This window comes from Olea europaea, chromosome 18 (genome assembly GCF_002742605.1).
Source record: "Olea europaea var. sylvestris chromosome 18, O_europaea_v1, whole genome shotgun sequence".
NCBI classification, from domain to species: Eukaryota; Viridiplantae; Streptophyta; class Magnoliopsida; order Lamiales; family Oleaceae; genus Olea; species Olea europaea.
The window spans coordinates 26,205,192-26,220,094 of NC_036254.1; the positions used below are offsets into that span (position 1 = coordinate 26,205,192).

Genomic DNA, 14,903 nt, shown 5'->3' on the forward strand with positions numbered 1-14,903 from the left:
ATGTATTTTCTGGGATTTTACATCCAATGCGTGCGAATAAGGGCTCTCATATCCAATCCAACTGATGGTTTTCCCATCGTTCAATCCACAAATTCACCTACGAGAACTCATATTCATACTCAAACGTTTGTGGGTATACAATTAATTGATCCAATTGCTGCTCAATTGCCTCGTAATACGATCCCTGAAGTAGTGATTTGACTGTTCCGTCAATTGCAATTGACAGCCAAAATATTGTTCTTCCATCCATTGTGATTCATCGGTGGTCGAAGTGGGCCTTTCCTTACTTGCTTTGTGAGAGCTAAATACTACCTAGTAGTGGCTTGATTATTCAATAGATCTCCTTGATTTGAAAGGGATGATGAATATGGGGTGCGTTAATTTAGGGTGGAGGGTGGGGGGTGATAAACAGTACTTTCTTTTTATTTTTGGGGGTGGGGGTGGACTGACTTTTCTCTTTTTATTAATCTATGTTTTGTTTTATATTAATTTCAAAGTTACCATTCTACCTCCTAAAAAATTGGTCAAAATCAATTTCTTGAGTCAACTAACAGTTAAATTAACAGAAATCATCAATTTGGACTCTAGGTGTGAGTTTTTCAAAGATTTGGAACTCACGGTGGTACAAATTAAAAGTTTGGACAAAATCTGTTAATAAACGAAAGTTTTGGTATCCCTGCTGCAATTTTCCCATATTTTAAAAGTTGTCCAAGTTACCATTGAACTTTCCCAGATGTTTTTAAATTGTCATTGAAATTTAAAAGTTCTCTAAATTGTAACCAAACTTACTAAAATGTTATCTTATTCGTCACTTTGTAACTCATTATTTTAAAAGTTAGCTAACTTGATGAACTTACAAAAAATATTAGAAAATGTGTTATTCCGTTTACAATCATTACGTTCGTTAACTTTTTAAACGGCCAATGACAGAATAGCGTATGAGATAACGTTTTGATAAGAGTACACTAACCACTTAGAAAAAGTTAAATGACAACTGTAATACGTTTGAAAAGGTTCGCACCTCAAATATTTAACCAAATTGACATATTGTGAGTGTGTACTAGAAGAGACAAGTAAATACCTTTGATCCCTAGGCATTTTGACCAGCATACCAAGGTAGAAAATTGCATTTCCTTGGGTGGAAAGAAAGCTTGAAATTTGGCCTTTTGTTAAAGGAATCACTTTTGAAAAGAGACAATTATCGCTGTCTAAATCACCGGTGTAGGTGAGTTGATTCTTCTTAATGACATAACATATTTGTGAAGTACAGAATCTATTGCTTAGCAATATTAAGAATGGAAACTTCCACAAAGGAATTTATTGCTTACCGGCCTGAGCATTTTGGCTGTGTTAAACAGCCTTGATCAAATTTTTTTTGAAAGTCTAACACGTGAGAATTACACAAGATATAAAGATGTCATTGAAATCCAGTTATAAATCCCAATCAAACTGATGAGTAGGGAAATAAGTAACAATATGAGCTATAAGAATCCAAAGATGATTATAGAGCTGCAGCATATTTATGATTCAAGGTTTAACAATGTTCATAAGAATTAATAGAACACAATGGAAGACTTTCTTCCCAACCGAAAGATCCATTCAAACGATCTTTGAAACTAAAATTTAATGTTAAGAACCTTACCAAGAGACCTGTCGTTTTTAATAGCATCATGTTTGAAACCATTAGTGGTACTAATATCTCCAGAACTTAACTCTTCATGTACTGCAGATATGGCAGCCTTTCTCCTTTCCTTATGATCCTTCCCCCTCTTTATCTCTTCCTCAAGTGCTGCTTTTGCCTTCTCGGCTGCCTCAGCTCTGCTAATGGCCTGTTCTGCTCGAATCCTGAACTCCCCAATTTTTGAAAGTGCAACATCTAACTCTTTCTTCAAGCCCTCAGATTCCTCCACGTATTCATGAAGGGATGAATTCTTCTCAATTTTCTGCTCCTCGCCAGCTTTGGAAAGTTCCATGGACTTAGTATGGTTTTCTTCAGAGGGGTCCGAACTGTTATTTCTTTTAATTTCATCTGCCAATCTTTTAGCTTTCTTTAACTCTTGATTCCCTTTCTTGGTGTCTTCGAGTTCTAATGCAAGCTGCTGAAGTGTGTTATGCAGTGCTGATATTTCACTCTTCGATCTTGCTTCAGAAACCTCAGTTGCAGCAAGCTTCGACCTCTCATTCTGAAGTTCAGATTTCAGTAACGCAATCTCAACTTGTGCCTCATTCTCTTTTTCTTGACTCTCAACCGCTTCAGCTCTAATCTTCCTGAACTCTGATTTCATGTTCTCAACATTTTTGTTCAGGTGGAAAACCTCTTCTTCTGATTTTCTGAGTTCCATCTTTAATTTTTCAAGTTCTGTCTCAAGCAAACTGATACAAGCAGCATGATCCAAGTTCTTTCTCCAATGCAGTTCCATATCTGCTTTCAGCTGGGCTAACTGGGAAGTTGCTTCAGAAGCAACTTTCTCAGAACAAATGTGAAGCTCATTTGCCTGCTTAAGTTCCAATTGCAGTGAATCTATAAATGCTGACTTCTCCCGAAGCTGATTCTCCAAATCATGCATAATTTCTAATCGCTTCAGTGCTTCAGCTACTTTTTTTGCTTCTATCTCTAACTCAGCCTCTTTCTCAGACAATGTCTCGGCTTTTTCCTTCTCTACTCTAAAAGCTTTCAGCTTCAAATGCATAATATTTTCATTTAGTTCTGACATGTGCATTAAAACCTCTTCCATTTTCAGCTTTTCTTGGCTTAAAACGCTTTCCATAGCCTCGATTTGTATAGTGGACTCAACTTTTGAGCGTTTCAACTCAGCAATTTCAGCTTCCTTGCTAAGAATTTGTGATTGGGCTGACATTAACTCGCCAGCAATATCGGAAAGCTGCTTTTTTGTCATCTCATATTCTGATAATTGATTGGTCATCACCTTAATTTTGCATTCAAGTTCATTTACACGAATATTTATTTCTTGGCATTCATTTATGTAATATTCTTTCTTAAAATCAGAGTTCTTCAGCAGGGTTGAAAGTTCTTCTGATATTTTCTGATAGTGATCTACCTTAAGAAACGCTTGCTTGCAGGAGGACTCCTTTTCATCAAGTTGTTTCAATAGGACTTTGATTTCGATGTCTTTATCTATCCCCTGTTAGAACGAGAAAACACTACATAAAATAGATTTCTTGTGATAGCTCATGATGAAGGATTAGTCATGAGCATTATCAAACAGAATGATAGATCAATCTATCGCAAATAATATAATACTCAGAAATAGTACTCGCACAATCCACAATAATGAAAGTTATACAGAGAGATTGGAAAGAAAAAGGATAATCCGACTCTTAGGCCAGCTATGCTTTATGGTACTAAGCGTTCGACCGTCAGAGGACGAGATATCCATAAGATTTAAGATGTATACCTTGCACACTAAATTGGATAAGAGGAAAACATAACAATTGGAGGTGGAATCGATAAAGGATAAGTAAAGGACGACGATTTTAGTAGTTAGGACATGTTTTTTGTAGACTTGAAGAGGCTCTTGTAAACAAGATTGATGTGATTTCACATAGAACATGTCTAGAAAAAAGAGATGTAAGTCTAACATTGCCATCTATGATTGCTAAAAATATAGTTTTTTCAGATCTTTGGGTAGATGTAGCAAGCATCAATGGCAGTGCAGAAAAAGAACTAATTTAGTCGACCTCAAGTTTATTAGAAACAGGGCTATGTTAATCCATCAAACCTATATCTCACACATACTGATTTATTGGCATAATTTGTTACTAACTAGGAAATCATAGTCAGCAGTAAAACAATATTTTTGAAGAATAATGACATTACAACTTTACAAGCTATCAAATTCTTAATATGAATACTCTTCCACTTGAAAATTTCCAAGCACCCATGTTTCAGTAATTTAGATATGAATCAAAGAATTCTTTAAAATTGAATACATATCCAAGAAGAACTAAATATATTTCGTCCCGAGTGTTGGTGTAGAACATACAACAAGACACAAACTAGCCTCTTCTCTGATGATTTTGGGGTTGGCTATGTGAATACTTATTAGGTACTTTGTTCCATTCACTGCTAGATCTAGTGAAACGTGTAAAATTCGTTTATAACTTACCTCAGTGCTACTTCCCTCTCGAAAGAAGGAAAGTGCAGTTTGAACTGAATCAACTGGTGTTTCATCAATCTTCCTCATACTTTGTCCTCAAAAAATCCAAAATTTCAATCAAATTTGAGTTTAACTATGCAAATCCTGGAAAAGAATTAGAAACACATACAAATCACACTTCGAATATGCCATCATAACAAACTAAATTAAACAAAATAATGCATAATAATGAAAAAATTTGTTACTTGTCAACTACGATGCCACTGGCACAGGGGTTCAAATCTTCAAATCGGAAAAAGGGATTAAATTTAAAACTAAAACATATGCAATAACGTACATGAAATGAACGGAAGCAAACTATATATTAGGCGGAGGCAGCAAAGAAAAATCTGGCGGTGCGAAGAGGCGGATTGATTCGATTGAAGATCCGACAGAATTATTTATGGATTTTTTTATGAAACTCATTGCAAGATTATTGGTGTAAACAAGGACTCAAAATTTCGTCTGCAATGAAGAATCTATAATTTTTTACAGATAAAATCTTGTAAAAATCGTCCAGTGGTCGGGCAAAGTACAACGGATTTTGATTTTAATTGCTTCCAAGGGCAAGAAGTGGCTATCGTACATTGGCGCCTTTTTTTTCTGGGTCAGATTGTGGGCTTAGATCATAAATTGTTTGGGCCTGTCTGGCCCATTTAAAGAGCCAGACCCTGTCCATACAATCTTGAGATACGAGCCGTGCTGCAGGCCTGTTTTACTTTAAGATTAGTGTACTCGTACACTTCGGGTATATGTAATACATTACACCCTCTCACTGGGAAAGGACCAACCCTTTATTTTATTTTATTTCATTTCTTAGTTTTGGCCCTAGTTATGGAGTGGCTTGAAATGGACTGGTTCATCGACCAGCTCATCGAATGGCTATACGTATAATATTCTAGCCCATTTGAAGAAGTGGATCGTACCAAGTGTCAACCCATTGAAAATGGCGCATCTTGTTGCAATTCTAGTCAAGATTTAGACCTTAAAACTCAGAGTCCTTTGGAAGAGTTATATTATGCAACTAGATCTTATGGAGCATAAGTTACATCGTAAACTTGTTTACTTGGTCCCTATTTGGCAGATAAAATCTTGTAAAAATCGTCCAGTGGTCGGGCAAAGTACAACGGATTTTGATTTTAATTGCTTCCAAGGGCAAGAAGTGACTATCGTACATTGGCGCCTTTTTTTTTCTGGGTCAGATTGTGGGCTTAGAGCAGAAATTGTTTGGGCCTGCCTGGCCCATTTAAAGAGCCAGACCCTGTCCATACAATCTTGAGATACGAACCATGATGCAGGCCTGTTTTACTTTAAGATTAGTGTACTCGTACACTTCGGGTGTATGTAATACATTACACCCTCTCACTTGGAGAGGACCAACCCTTTATTTTATTTCATTTCTTAGTTTTGGCCCTAGTTATGGAGCGGCTTGAAATGGACTGGTTCATCGACCAGCTCATCGAATGGCTATACGTATAATGTTCTAGCCCATTTGAAGAAGTGGATCGTACCAAGTGTCAACCCGTCGAAAATGGCGCATCTTGTTGCAATTCTAGTCAAGATTTAGACCTTAAAACTCAGAGTCCTTTGGAAGAGTTATATTATGCAACTAGGTGGGTGTTTGAGCCACATTATTTTAGTAATAATGCATTCTTGAATAGTGTATTGATGGGAAATGTGTGATTAAAAATAAAGAATTTTTTTTCATTTGAGTTTAATATTGTTTTATTGAAGATTGTGTGATTGAAATGATATCAAATCACTGTTTAAGAATGCATTTTTTTGGAATAATGTGGCTCAAACATACCCTAGATCTTACAGAGCATAGGTAACATCGTAAACTTGTTTACTTGGTCCCTATTTGATAAAAAGTAAAATTCAAACTTTAATATAAACTAAAGCCGACAACTAAATTTTAATTACATACTTTATAGGACTTACAACTTTTTCAACCATATATTTCATCAACTTTTATCAAATTTGCTATAAAACTTATTTTAATCCCCATGGGCTTAAGAATAACATGTAGATTGGGAGTGACTATCTATATATATATATATTGGATGTGATCATATTTGCATAGATTTTACATATAAAAATTCAAAAATACAAAATAGTGTTGGGTTGGAGACCCAATTATTATTATTATTATTATTTTTAATAATATTGCTTCCTTCATTCTACGTGTTTTTATATAGGAAAATATTATTTCTTTTATTCCACGCATTTTTTATACTATTTCCATTTTCAAGAATATCGTTGGAAGATTGCCTTGGTTATTTAAAGAGATTGTTGCTAATTTGGAGATTTTAGAAGTAAAGTATGATGAAGAAGATTTGACCTTAATTTTTTGTGTTCGTTGCGCTTCGTTTAGAGGCACTTTAGTTTCAATAAACAAGTTTATTTTTATTGCAAATAGAAAAGGCACATCAAGAGGGATTGCAATAAGTTACAGAATAAAGGAAATTTGGCTACAAATCAGAAAGGAAAAGCAATCATAAACTACAGGTGAATTCGATGACGCAAAGAATTACTTAAGTGATAGGGGTGTATTGGCTATTTTTTATGACGAGTCTAAACCAGACGAGAATTGGATTATAGCTTGTTCTTTCATGTGTATCCCAATCGGAATTTATTTTCAATATATGAAATAATTTTTACAAGTGTCATGGACATGGAAAATAACACATCTTCTAGGTAGCTAGTATAGGTAGAGTTAGATTTAAGCTGGTAGGTGGCATAGTTAAAACACTTTATCAGGTATGACATGTTCTAGATTTGAAGAAAAATCTCATTTCAGTGAGTACTCTTAATTCAAAAGGTTACAAGTTCTGTAGTGGATGTAAAGTTATGAGGGTTTGCAAAAGTGCTTGTGTTGTATTAGAGGGGCGAAAAAGTCTAAGTTATACGTCTCGCAAAGTTGTATAAAATCCATGAAGAACAATCAACAAACATTTAGTACCGTGGTGGATAATCAATTTGGTACAGTATCACTGGGATTTAGTTTGAGATCCATGTTGAAGAATACAAATTAGTCAAGTTCGGAAGATATGGGTAATGCAAATTTGCTAGAGAAAAACCCAATGAAGATAGGTACGAGGATGCTAATTTTGTTGCGCACGCTTTAAGTATATTTAAAGGTGTTGAGTCTAGCAATCTACAGAAGCACTTGGTGTTGATTCTATTTGAAGGTGTGTTTTAGCCCTATTTGGTAAATTTTAAGTCATTTGTGATTTTTTGTTGAACCCAAGGTAATTCTGCGAAGCAAGGCTTGGATTTATTTATCATAGCTGGATATTGTAGGAGGGGTGGAGAATTTTTGGTTTGTTGGAGAAGTTAGTTTGGTTCTTCTTGAAGAGGTCAGTTCATTCCTTGGAGTCGAACTTTTTCTCCAAATAGAGAAATTTTGGTGTTCCGATCGTTGCAATGAAATTTGTGTCAAAGTGGAGATAATTGAGTTTGTGACCCAAATTCAGTTAGATTTTTTATAAAAAAATATTGTTTCCTTTATTCTACACATTTTTTATTCAAAAAAATATTATTTCCTTTACTCCATCTTTAATAACATTGTTAGCGTTTTGATATGCCTATATATATATAGTTGACTCTTCTTTACAAGCTCGTTTATTACAAAAGTTGGAAGAATTATGAGTAACAAAATTGTAATTTTTTTCCATTATAGTTGAATCAGTTCTTCAATTCGTCTGCCAAATTAAATTCTTGTCGTTATATTCATCTCGTTGTTGTGATCAATACTTCATCTCATGCCTCGTTTCGCCACAATCAATAGAAGTCTAATCTAATGGACAAGGAAATATATTATATTAAACATGAAAGTTATTAATTTGACCCTAAAATCACCTAGAGGTGATGAATATGTGAATACTGCGGAATGAAAATAATCAATTAAAAGCAATATATCACTTTTTAATTCTTCTAAATGTTTAGTCGATCAAGTCAATTTTATCCTATGGTTTGAATGCCATAATTAATAATATTAAAGCAATAAACAACACAAATTATGTTGACGAAGAAAATCCAACTGAATAAAAACTCCTGAACGAAGCCAGCAACATCCACTATAGACAATATGATCCAGCCTAAAAAACTCATTAGGCTCATTGATCTAATTTCTGTAATCTACACGGCCCACTGAAATGTACTTCATTGACACTTGTTCCCAATCTTTTGTAATTATCTATCTCCTATGGATCACCAAGAACATCTTGTTCTTGTACTCTTCCTATGTTCTTGGTCAAACCTTCCTTAATCTTCACCAACCTCTAATGCTATTGAGAAAGTACCTTCCTATATGTGTATAGAAATTGAGTGTTTTGGATTATATAAAATTGATGTTTTCCCAAAGTTGTAGTTGAATGAAATTAAGAATTAAAGGATTAATCTAAGGCTTGAATGCGTTCTTGGATCTTGAAAAGATGTTATAGAGAAGGAATATAATGAACAACCACGTCAAAAGGTATTAGGGGTTGGGTATATATGGTAAAAGGTAATTAGGTTGCATGAGTAAGATAATTTTTGAAAAAAGTGAACTAGGGTTTTACGCATAACACCATTGCTTGATCGCCAGGTGAGTGTCTAGTGTGTCGCTCAAGCAAGAGTAGGGTAACAGGTGGGTGACAGTGTTTTCTATTTTTTCCGCTCGAGCATCGGATGGGCGATAGGCTAGCGTAAATTTGACAGCTCTTTCCTCCTTATTCCAAACTCGAACTCTGAGTTACCTATTTCATCTATACAACATTTCAATTGATTACTTGATTTTTACAATTTTTCATATTAATCCTTTTGTCCAAAGAATTCACAACACAATAAAATCCTAACAAAACAAATGTGGTAAGGCGCCTTAATCCTTAATTAGCTGTGTTTCACAATAATAATTGACTAAACTTAAAGCTATGAACAATCTTGCATATAAAAGTTGAAAAAACGAGAAATATGCCTTTTTCAATTCTAAAATAATCTAGTTTAATTTGTAGGCTCCTTGAGGGCATGTTAAAAAGTAAGGATGGACATTTTAACAGGTATCAAACCTCTCAAACTGTAATCGAACTAGAAGTTGAGGTTTCAGTTTGGTTCCAACAAAAAAATTAGGAATTGAAAACGAGAATCGACCATGTATAGGATGGTTTTTGGTTCTTGAACGTGAATCGTGGGTACTCAACTTTAAAATTAAATATATCATTTTTCTATTTTATTTATTTATTTTTTACTCTGACATAATAACTCGACCCAATAAATAGAAAGTGTAAAGTCTACCATGTATCATATCAGGGAGATACATTCATTTGAATGATTGAATCATTTCACTTGAAGTGCTGCATGCAAAATCATAGCCGAAATTGATAGTTATTATGCTATATATCAGATGTTATTTTGTTGTATAATTGCAGTTGATTAAGAAAGTGTTGAGATATGTATTTGATGACATTAATATTTCATATTTCTACTAGATATTTAGAAGATAATGCATTGTTATCTCACGATTTTTTTTTTTAAATAATGAGGTTTGGTTTCAGTAATTATCTAGATCCGAACGGTTCCATTTACGAAATACTTGAAATATCACAGGTAGTTTCATGTATTGATTTGAATCACTCAAACCGATCCACCCACGTCTATGCCAAAAAGGGAAAAAAAATAATGAGGTTTCGTTCCAGTAATTATCTAGATCCGAATGGTTCCATTTATGAAATACTTGAAATGTCATGGGTAGTTCCATGTATTGATTTGAATCACTCAAACCGATCCACCCGACGTCTATGCCAAAAGGTTCCCATTTTTCTATTGACGGAGAAAAGAAAGACGTTTTTTAAAATTTACATGCATAATCGGGGATTTAAAGTGACTTAGACGGTATCACAATCGAAAAAAGTAATAATTGGAATTTAAAATCTCTTCATTAGCCATTTATAAAAAATGTAAGGGGTAGATTCAATTAGAACTTCTGAAGATTTTTATGAACTTTTTTAAGTGATGACTTCCATTAATTTCATGGACTTTTTACAAATTTGTATAGAATCAATAGAAGTCTTTTGTATACTTGTATATACTTTCATTTAAAAACACTCATAGACTTTTGTAGAATTCAAAAGATTTTAATTTAAAGTAGAATTCAGTGAGTATTAATAATTGTGTTATATTCTCGTATATGAAGTGGTAGTTCTCACAATTCCGTTTCATCCCCGTACAACAAAAAGTATTTTTAAAAGGATAAAAATTGAAGTCACCTCATAATCTTATAATTTTTAGTTACAAATAATATTAATTTTTAATAAAAACATGATGAAAAAAGAAAAAATATATATAAGAACATTTAGTCCTTGTTTGACAGCCTTTTTAAAGAGTTTTTGGAGTTAAAGAATAATGATTTTTAGCATATTTTGTGATTAAAAAGTATACAAATATTTTAAATTTACGTGTAAAGCTAAAATGTTTTATTGTATGAACGTGTGATTGAAAATGAGTATAAGAAAAAAAATTTGAATAAAGGGTGTCAAACAAGGATTTAGTTACAAAATTTTATAGAAAATAGAGAGAGAGCTAGTAGAAAAAATAAATTTTAATTTTGACTATGATGTTCTTAGAAAGGAAAAAGAAAGAGAAATATTTAAATAAACAAAAAATACATATTAAATTTTTATTTTTTGGTGAAAGTCTCTCAAAACTTTGGGATGAATGAGAGATAGATTTTGATGTTTTGTTTTATTACTTTCAACTTAAAAGATAGTATTCAAGATATTTTTATAAATGTATTTAAAAGTCATTAGCAATTTGAATATTTTGAGACTCATAGACACTTCAAAAATAGTTTTAATTGAATTTATCGTAACTTTTAAAAACCTTTTAAAAGCCTCGATTGAATATACCAATATTTTTAGGGAGTTTTAAAAGAATTATATTGAATAGTGAATACCCTAGAAGTCGAAATTTTTAAATGCGTAGGGGCTCATGCACATGTGAGAGTAAGACACCAATTAGATAATCCATTTTTGGTACATATTTATTTATCCTATCTTTTATATCCCAATTTTTTTTTTCTTAAAAGTTTCAATTTGTGGGGACGCCGTTATTTTTCACTCTGCAGCCTGCAAGAAGTGCCAAAAAAATGATTAGCTGTGCCAGTTGCTACCCAAAAATACATACACAAAAATTGAGTGAGAAAATCCTATAAACAACATCCCAGTTTTTCTCTCCATTTCAGAGAAAAACTGTGTGATTTGGGTGAATTTTCAGTGAAAAAACCAAGAATGGAGAAAGCCCTTACAAAAGTTGGGAGCCTAAAAGCTAGTACATTTTGGGTTTCAAAGAAAGCCAAAGAAGAAATCTCCAATATCAGTCAAGATCTCTCTGTATGTTGTTCGTATCTATTGTTAGATAAGATTTTCTGTTCATTCTCTTTGCATTGAAGATTATTTATAAATTTTATTGGATTAAAACTTACCCTTTTGTGGATGATGATAAATTGATTATAAAAGGTTAAATAGTATAGAATTGGTACAAGATCTGTATGGCTATCCTTGAAACAAGTTTGAATCTTGGTGGGTTTATTGATGGGATTGAAAGAATTTTTGGTATCTATGTGTTCTAAGAATAGAAGTTTGATAAGCAAAATGACAGAAATTAATCTTAAATAATGAGTAAAGTGAATGGTCAAATGATGCTGAGGATTTGAAATACAGGCATTCTAGTTTTATCGATATGATTTTCAAATAGTAATAATTTGCAATTCAAAATGAATAGAAACCAATGGGCAAGATGAAAATTTTGTGTCTAGGATGATTTATTTCCATATTAGATGTGTGTTATTTCATTGTAGATCCTATTATTTTCTTTTTGTTCTTACGAGTTGTGAAGACCAACACGCATAATGTATACAATAAGCATAATGGATATTCTAAAGACGGGTTTTTTGAAATGCACCATTCTCAATTGCACAAGAAAAGAAAAAAATGCTCGTTGTGCAGAATTTTGATCTGCCATTAATTAGTAATTACTTATATGAGATGTTTTGCAGAAAAGTTTTATATTCTGAAATGAAATATTGACATGTTCTTGAATCAAATGGACTTGAACTTTGAATTTTGTGATTTGTTTCTTTTGATTGATATCGTCTCACTGCAGACGTTTTCAAGCACCGTTGAAGAGAAGGCAAAATGGATCTTCAACAAGCTCAAAGGTATGCTGTAAAGCATGTATCCATGAATCTATTATGTTTGGCCGAGCTTAAAAAATTTACTTATAAGTAAGTCACAGATGGAAGTAAATAAGTTCCAATGTGGGATGATGTTTTCAACCTTCCTTTTTGTGGATTTTAATTCGGTGTTTTTGAAACTAATCCTTTTGAAGGGAAACCGGTGAAGTCATTGCCTGATCTCCTACGAGAATACAATCTTCCTCCTGGCCTCTTTCCTCAGAACATAACATGTTACGAGTTTGATGAGTTGAAGGCCAAGCTCATCGTCTACATGCCCCATCCCAGTGAGATCTGCTTCAAGGATTCATCTGTTGTCAGATATTCAACTCGTGTAAAAGGGACATTATCGAGGGGGAAGCTCTCTGGAATAGAAGGAGTGAAAACTAAGGTTTTGGTTTGGGTCAAAGTTACCAGTGTCAGTGTTGAGAGCTACAAGTCGGATAAAGTGTGGTTCATGGCCGGAGTAAAGAAATCGAGGGCCAAAGATGCGTACGAAATGCCACATGATGCCATCAGAGTTGAAGAATTTTGAGGTACAAGATATAATAATCTATTGTTTGGGCAATGTGTCAATAAATCTTTATATCTATTGGCGTGATCTCAATTTGTTATAATATTCGTTACTTTTCGGAAAAATATATGTTTGCAACATTGATAATGAAGGGTACATGATAGGGACATCCGGTTTATCGTATCTAGCTCATCTAAGTTGTAATGAAATCACAGGCAATTTTTCGTTTTCTTCTATGTTGTGAAATGAATCGTGCATATCGAGCTCATTGAGTGATATATTTGACAAGCTTTTTGTATAGTCAGTTGTAGAGATGTAGACTATGTTGGAATGTATTCTTCATTTGGCACAATCATGTTCACCCGTTTGTGGTAGACCCATGGCCCACACGGGTCGTTTGCTTAACTAATAGCATTATCAACATAACGGTAAAAGTAACTATTTCTAGCATGTTGAGCACTGAAGATTGAATAATCCAAGAGGGGTGTGTTGAAGGGTGCATTGAAGGCTATTTCTTCAAAGGAAGGGGCTAAGACGAGGGGATCCACTTTCTTCTATCTCTATGTTCTTGCTATAGAAGTTATTTTCTAGATCCTTGCCAAGAGTTTGATAATGGAAGCTTCTCATTGCCCAAGATATTCTATGCTATCTATAGCTCTTCTTTGTTTTGGGAGAAAAAGACGTGAAAGTTTTGTTTATTGTATTATTCAATAGTATCAACTACTGTGTACTAAATATTCACTTTTAACTTTGACTCTGGTGAGTGTAAGATTGTGCCTCGGAATTGTGGCCAAAAAAGAGAAGATGAAGCATGAATTACATGCTCAAACTTTGAAATTGAATAGAGAAGGCCCCTACAAACAATGAGAAGTTTCATTTTAGCTTATTTTCTAAGCAAGGCAAGGTCCATTTGGATATTGGAAAATGATGGGCGAAAATGGGGGTAAAATTGTCAATCACGCTAACAGAACAAGGTTGAGTCATCTGTACCCATCAATAATGCACTTATGCATGCACAAAATCTTTTAAATTATCTTAGTTTCATAATCTACGTTTTTTAATTAAAGAAAATTGATGAATTGAAATTTGGGATTTCTTAGGTCACAAAGACGGTAAAGAGTTTTTACAATAAACGTATTTGGTTTGTTCTTGAAATTCAAGCGAATTTTGACGATGTTTGAACTATTGGACCGGCTATGTCAAGCCGTGTGACAACATTCAATAGAGATCTGGATTTGCACAACTCTAAATCAGATCTAGAAGGACTGAGCAATGATCCTAATTCCATCTCGCCAATAGTTTGGATGGTGTGTGATGACTTGAGTTTCTGATCTACAATTCCATACTTAAAATTTTTAACATTATGTTTTATTTGTTGTGTTTGATGGTTATGGAATTTTGAATCTGGCGATGATTGTGGTGTGGGTAGATTTTGGAAGATGGTCATAGTGTTTGGGAGCTCAATCTCGAGTGCGGTAGTGGAAGAGTCGATTGACAAAATTTAGGTTGTTTTTAGTTTAGGTTTCATTCAAGTAACATAATGTGATACAATATGTTACTAGGCGGATTTGGATTTTGGATATGGATCCTAAACGAACGATCGTGTGATAGTGGTGGGTAACATGGAGATGAATTTGGATGATGAAAGTGTGGTGGTAATATGATAGGTTACTTGCATGTAATAGTTTGTTAGTAGGCGAATTTGGATTGTGAATAAAGATAACAAGCCTTTAAGTGAGAAAAAAATAGTTTTTAGTTGGGCAAAAGAAGTATGTGATGCTTGAGATCGAAGAAATTTGACCGAATTGAATGAGGTGAAAGGTAGTGATGATCGTGGAAAACAATGTCAGATGAATGGTGTTTGCGAATCTTCTAGGTAAACCTCTTAAAGAATTATAAGACATATATATATTTATATATATTAACACTGTATCATATTTATTACTTGGACATGTAGCCCATATAAGTGTTGATTTCTAATGAAATATTAAGTTTTTCAGAGTAGGAAACAGCTGGAAAAAAA

General features: G+C 33.6%; 2 protein-coding genes across 2 annotated transcripts; one reads left to right on the forward strand and one right to left on the reverse strand.

Annotated features, from left to right (window-relative positions):
* Nucleotides 1-1,477: 1,477 nt before the first annotated feature.
* LOC111367979 (sporulation-specific protein 15-like) lies at nucleotides 1,478-4,706 on the reverse strand. Its single transcript, XM_022989136.1, has 3 exons — nucleotides 4,456-4,706; nucleotides 4,128-4,262; nucleotides 1,478-3,143 (listed from the first exon to the last, which is right to left on the reverse strand). The coding sequence occupies exons 2-3, from the start codon at nucleotides 4,203-4,205 to the stop codon at nucleotides 1,617-1,619; spliced, it is 1,605 nt and encodes a 534-aa protein (XP_022844904.1). The 5' UTR covers nucleotides 4,206-4,262; nucleotides 4,456-4,706; the 3' UTR covers nucleotides 1,478-1,616.
* Nucleotides 4,707-11,256: 6,550 nt separating this feature from the next.
* LOC111367980 (uncharacterized protein At5g01610-like) lies at nucleotides 11,257-13,178 on the forward strand. The gene is made up of 3 exons (XM_022989137.1): nucleotides 11,257-11,524; nucleotides 12,297-12,351; nucleotides 12,522-13,178. The coding sequence occupies exons 1-3, from the start codon at nucleotides 11,423-11,425 to the stop codon at nucleotides 12,899-12,901; spliced, it is 537 nt and encodes a 178-aa protein (XP_022844905.1). The 5' UTR covers nucleotides 11,257-11,422; the 3' UTR covers nucleotides 12,902-13,178.
* The last annotated feature ends 1,725 nt before the right edge of the window (nucleotides 13,179-14,903 follow it).

Bases quoted from the DNA above. Each gene is read 5' to 3' on its own strand.
- LOC111367980 (XM_022989137.1), top strand. From the start codon at position 11,423: ATGGAGAAAGCCCTTACAAAAGTTGGGAGCCTAAAAGCTAGTACATTT. The intron at 11,525-12,296 runs GTATGTTGTTCG...GTCTCACTGCAG, and splicing joins ATATCAGTCAAGATCTCTCT to ACGTTTTCAAGCACCGTTGA. The intron at 12,352-12,521 runs GTATGCTGTAAA...ATCCTTTTGAAG, and splicing joins GATCTTCAACAAGCTCAAAG to GGAAACCGGTGAAGTCATTG.
- LOC111367979 (XM_022989136.1), bottom strand. From the start codon at position 4,205: ATGAGGAAGATTGATGAAACACCAGTTGATTCAGTTCAAACTGCACTT. The intron at 3,144-4,127 runs GTAAGTTATAAA...TCGTTCTAACAG, and splicing joins GAGAGGGAAGTAGCACTGAG to GGGATAGATAAAGACATCGA.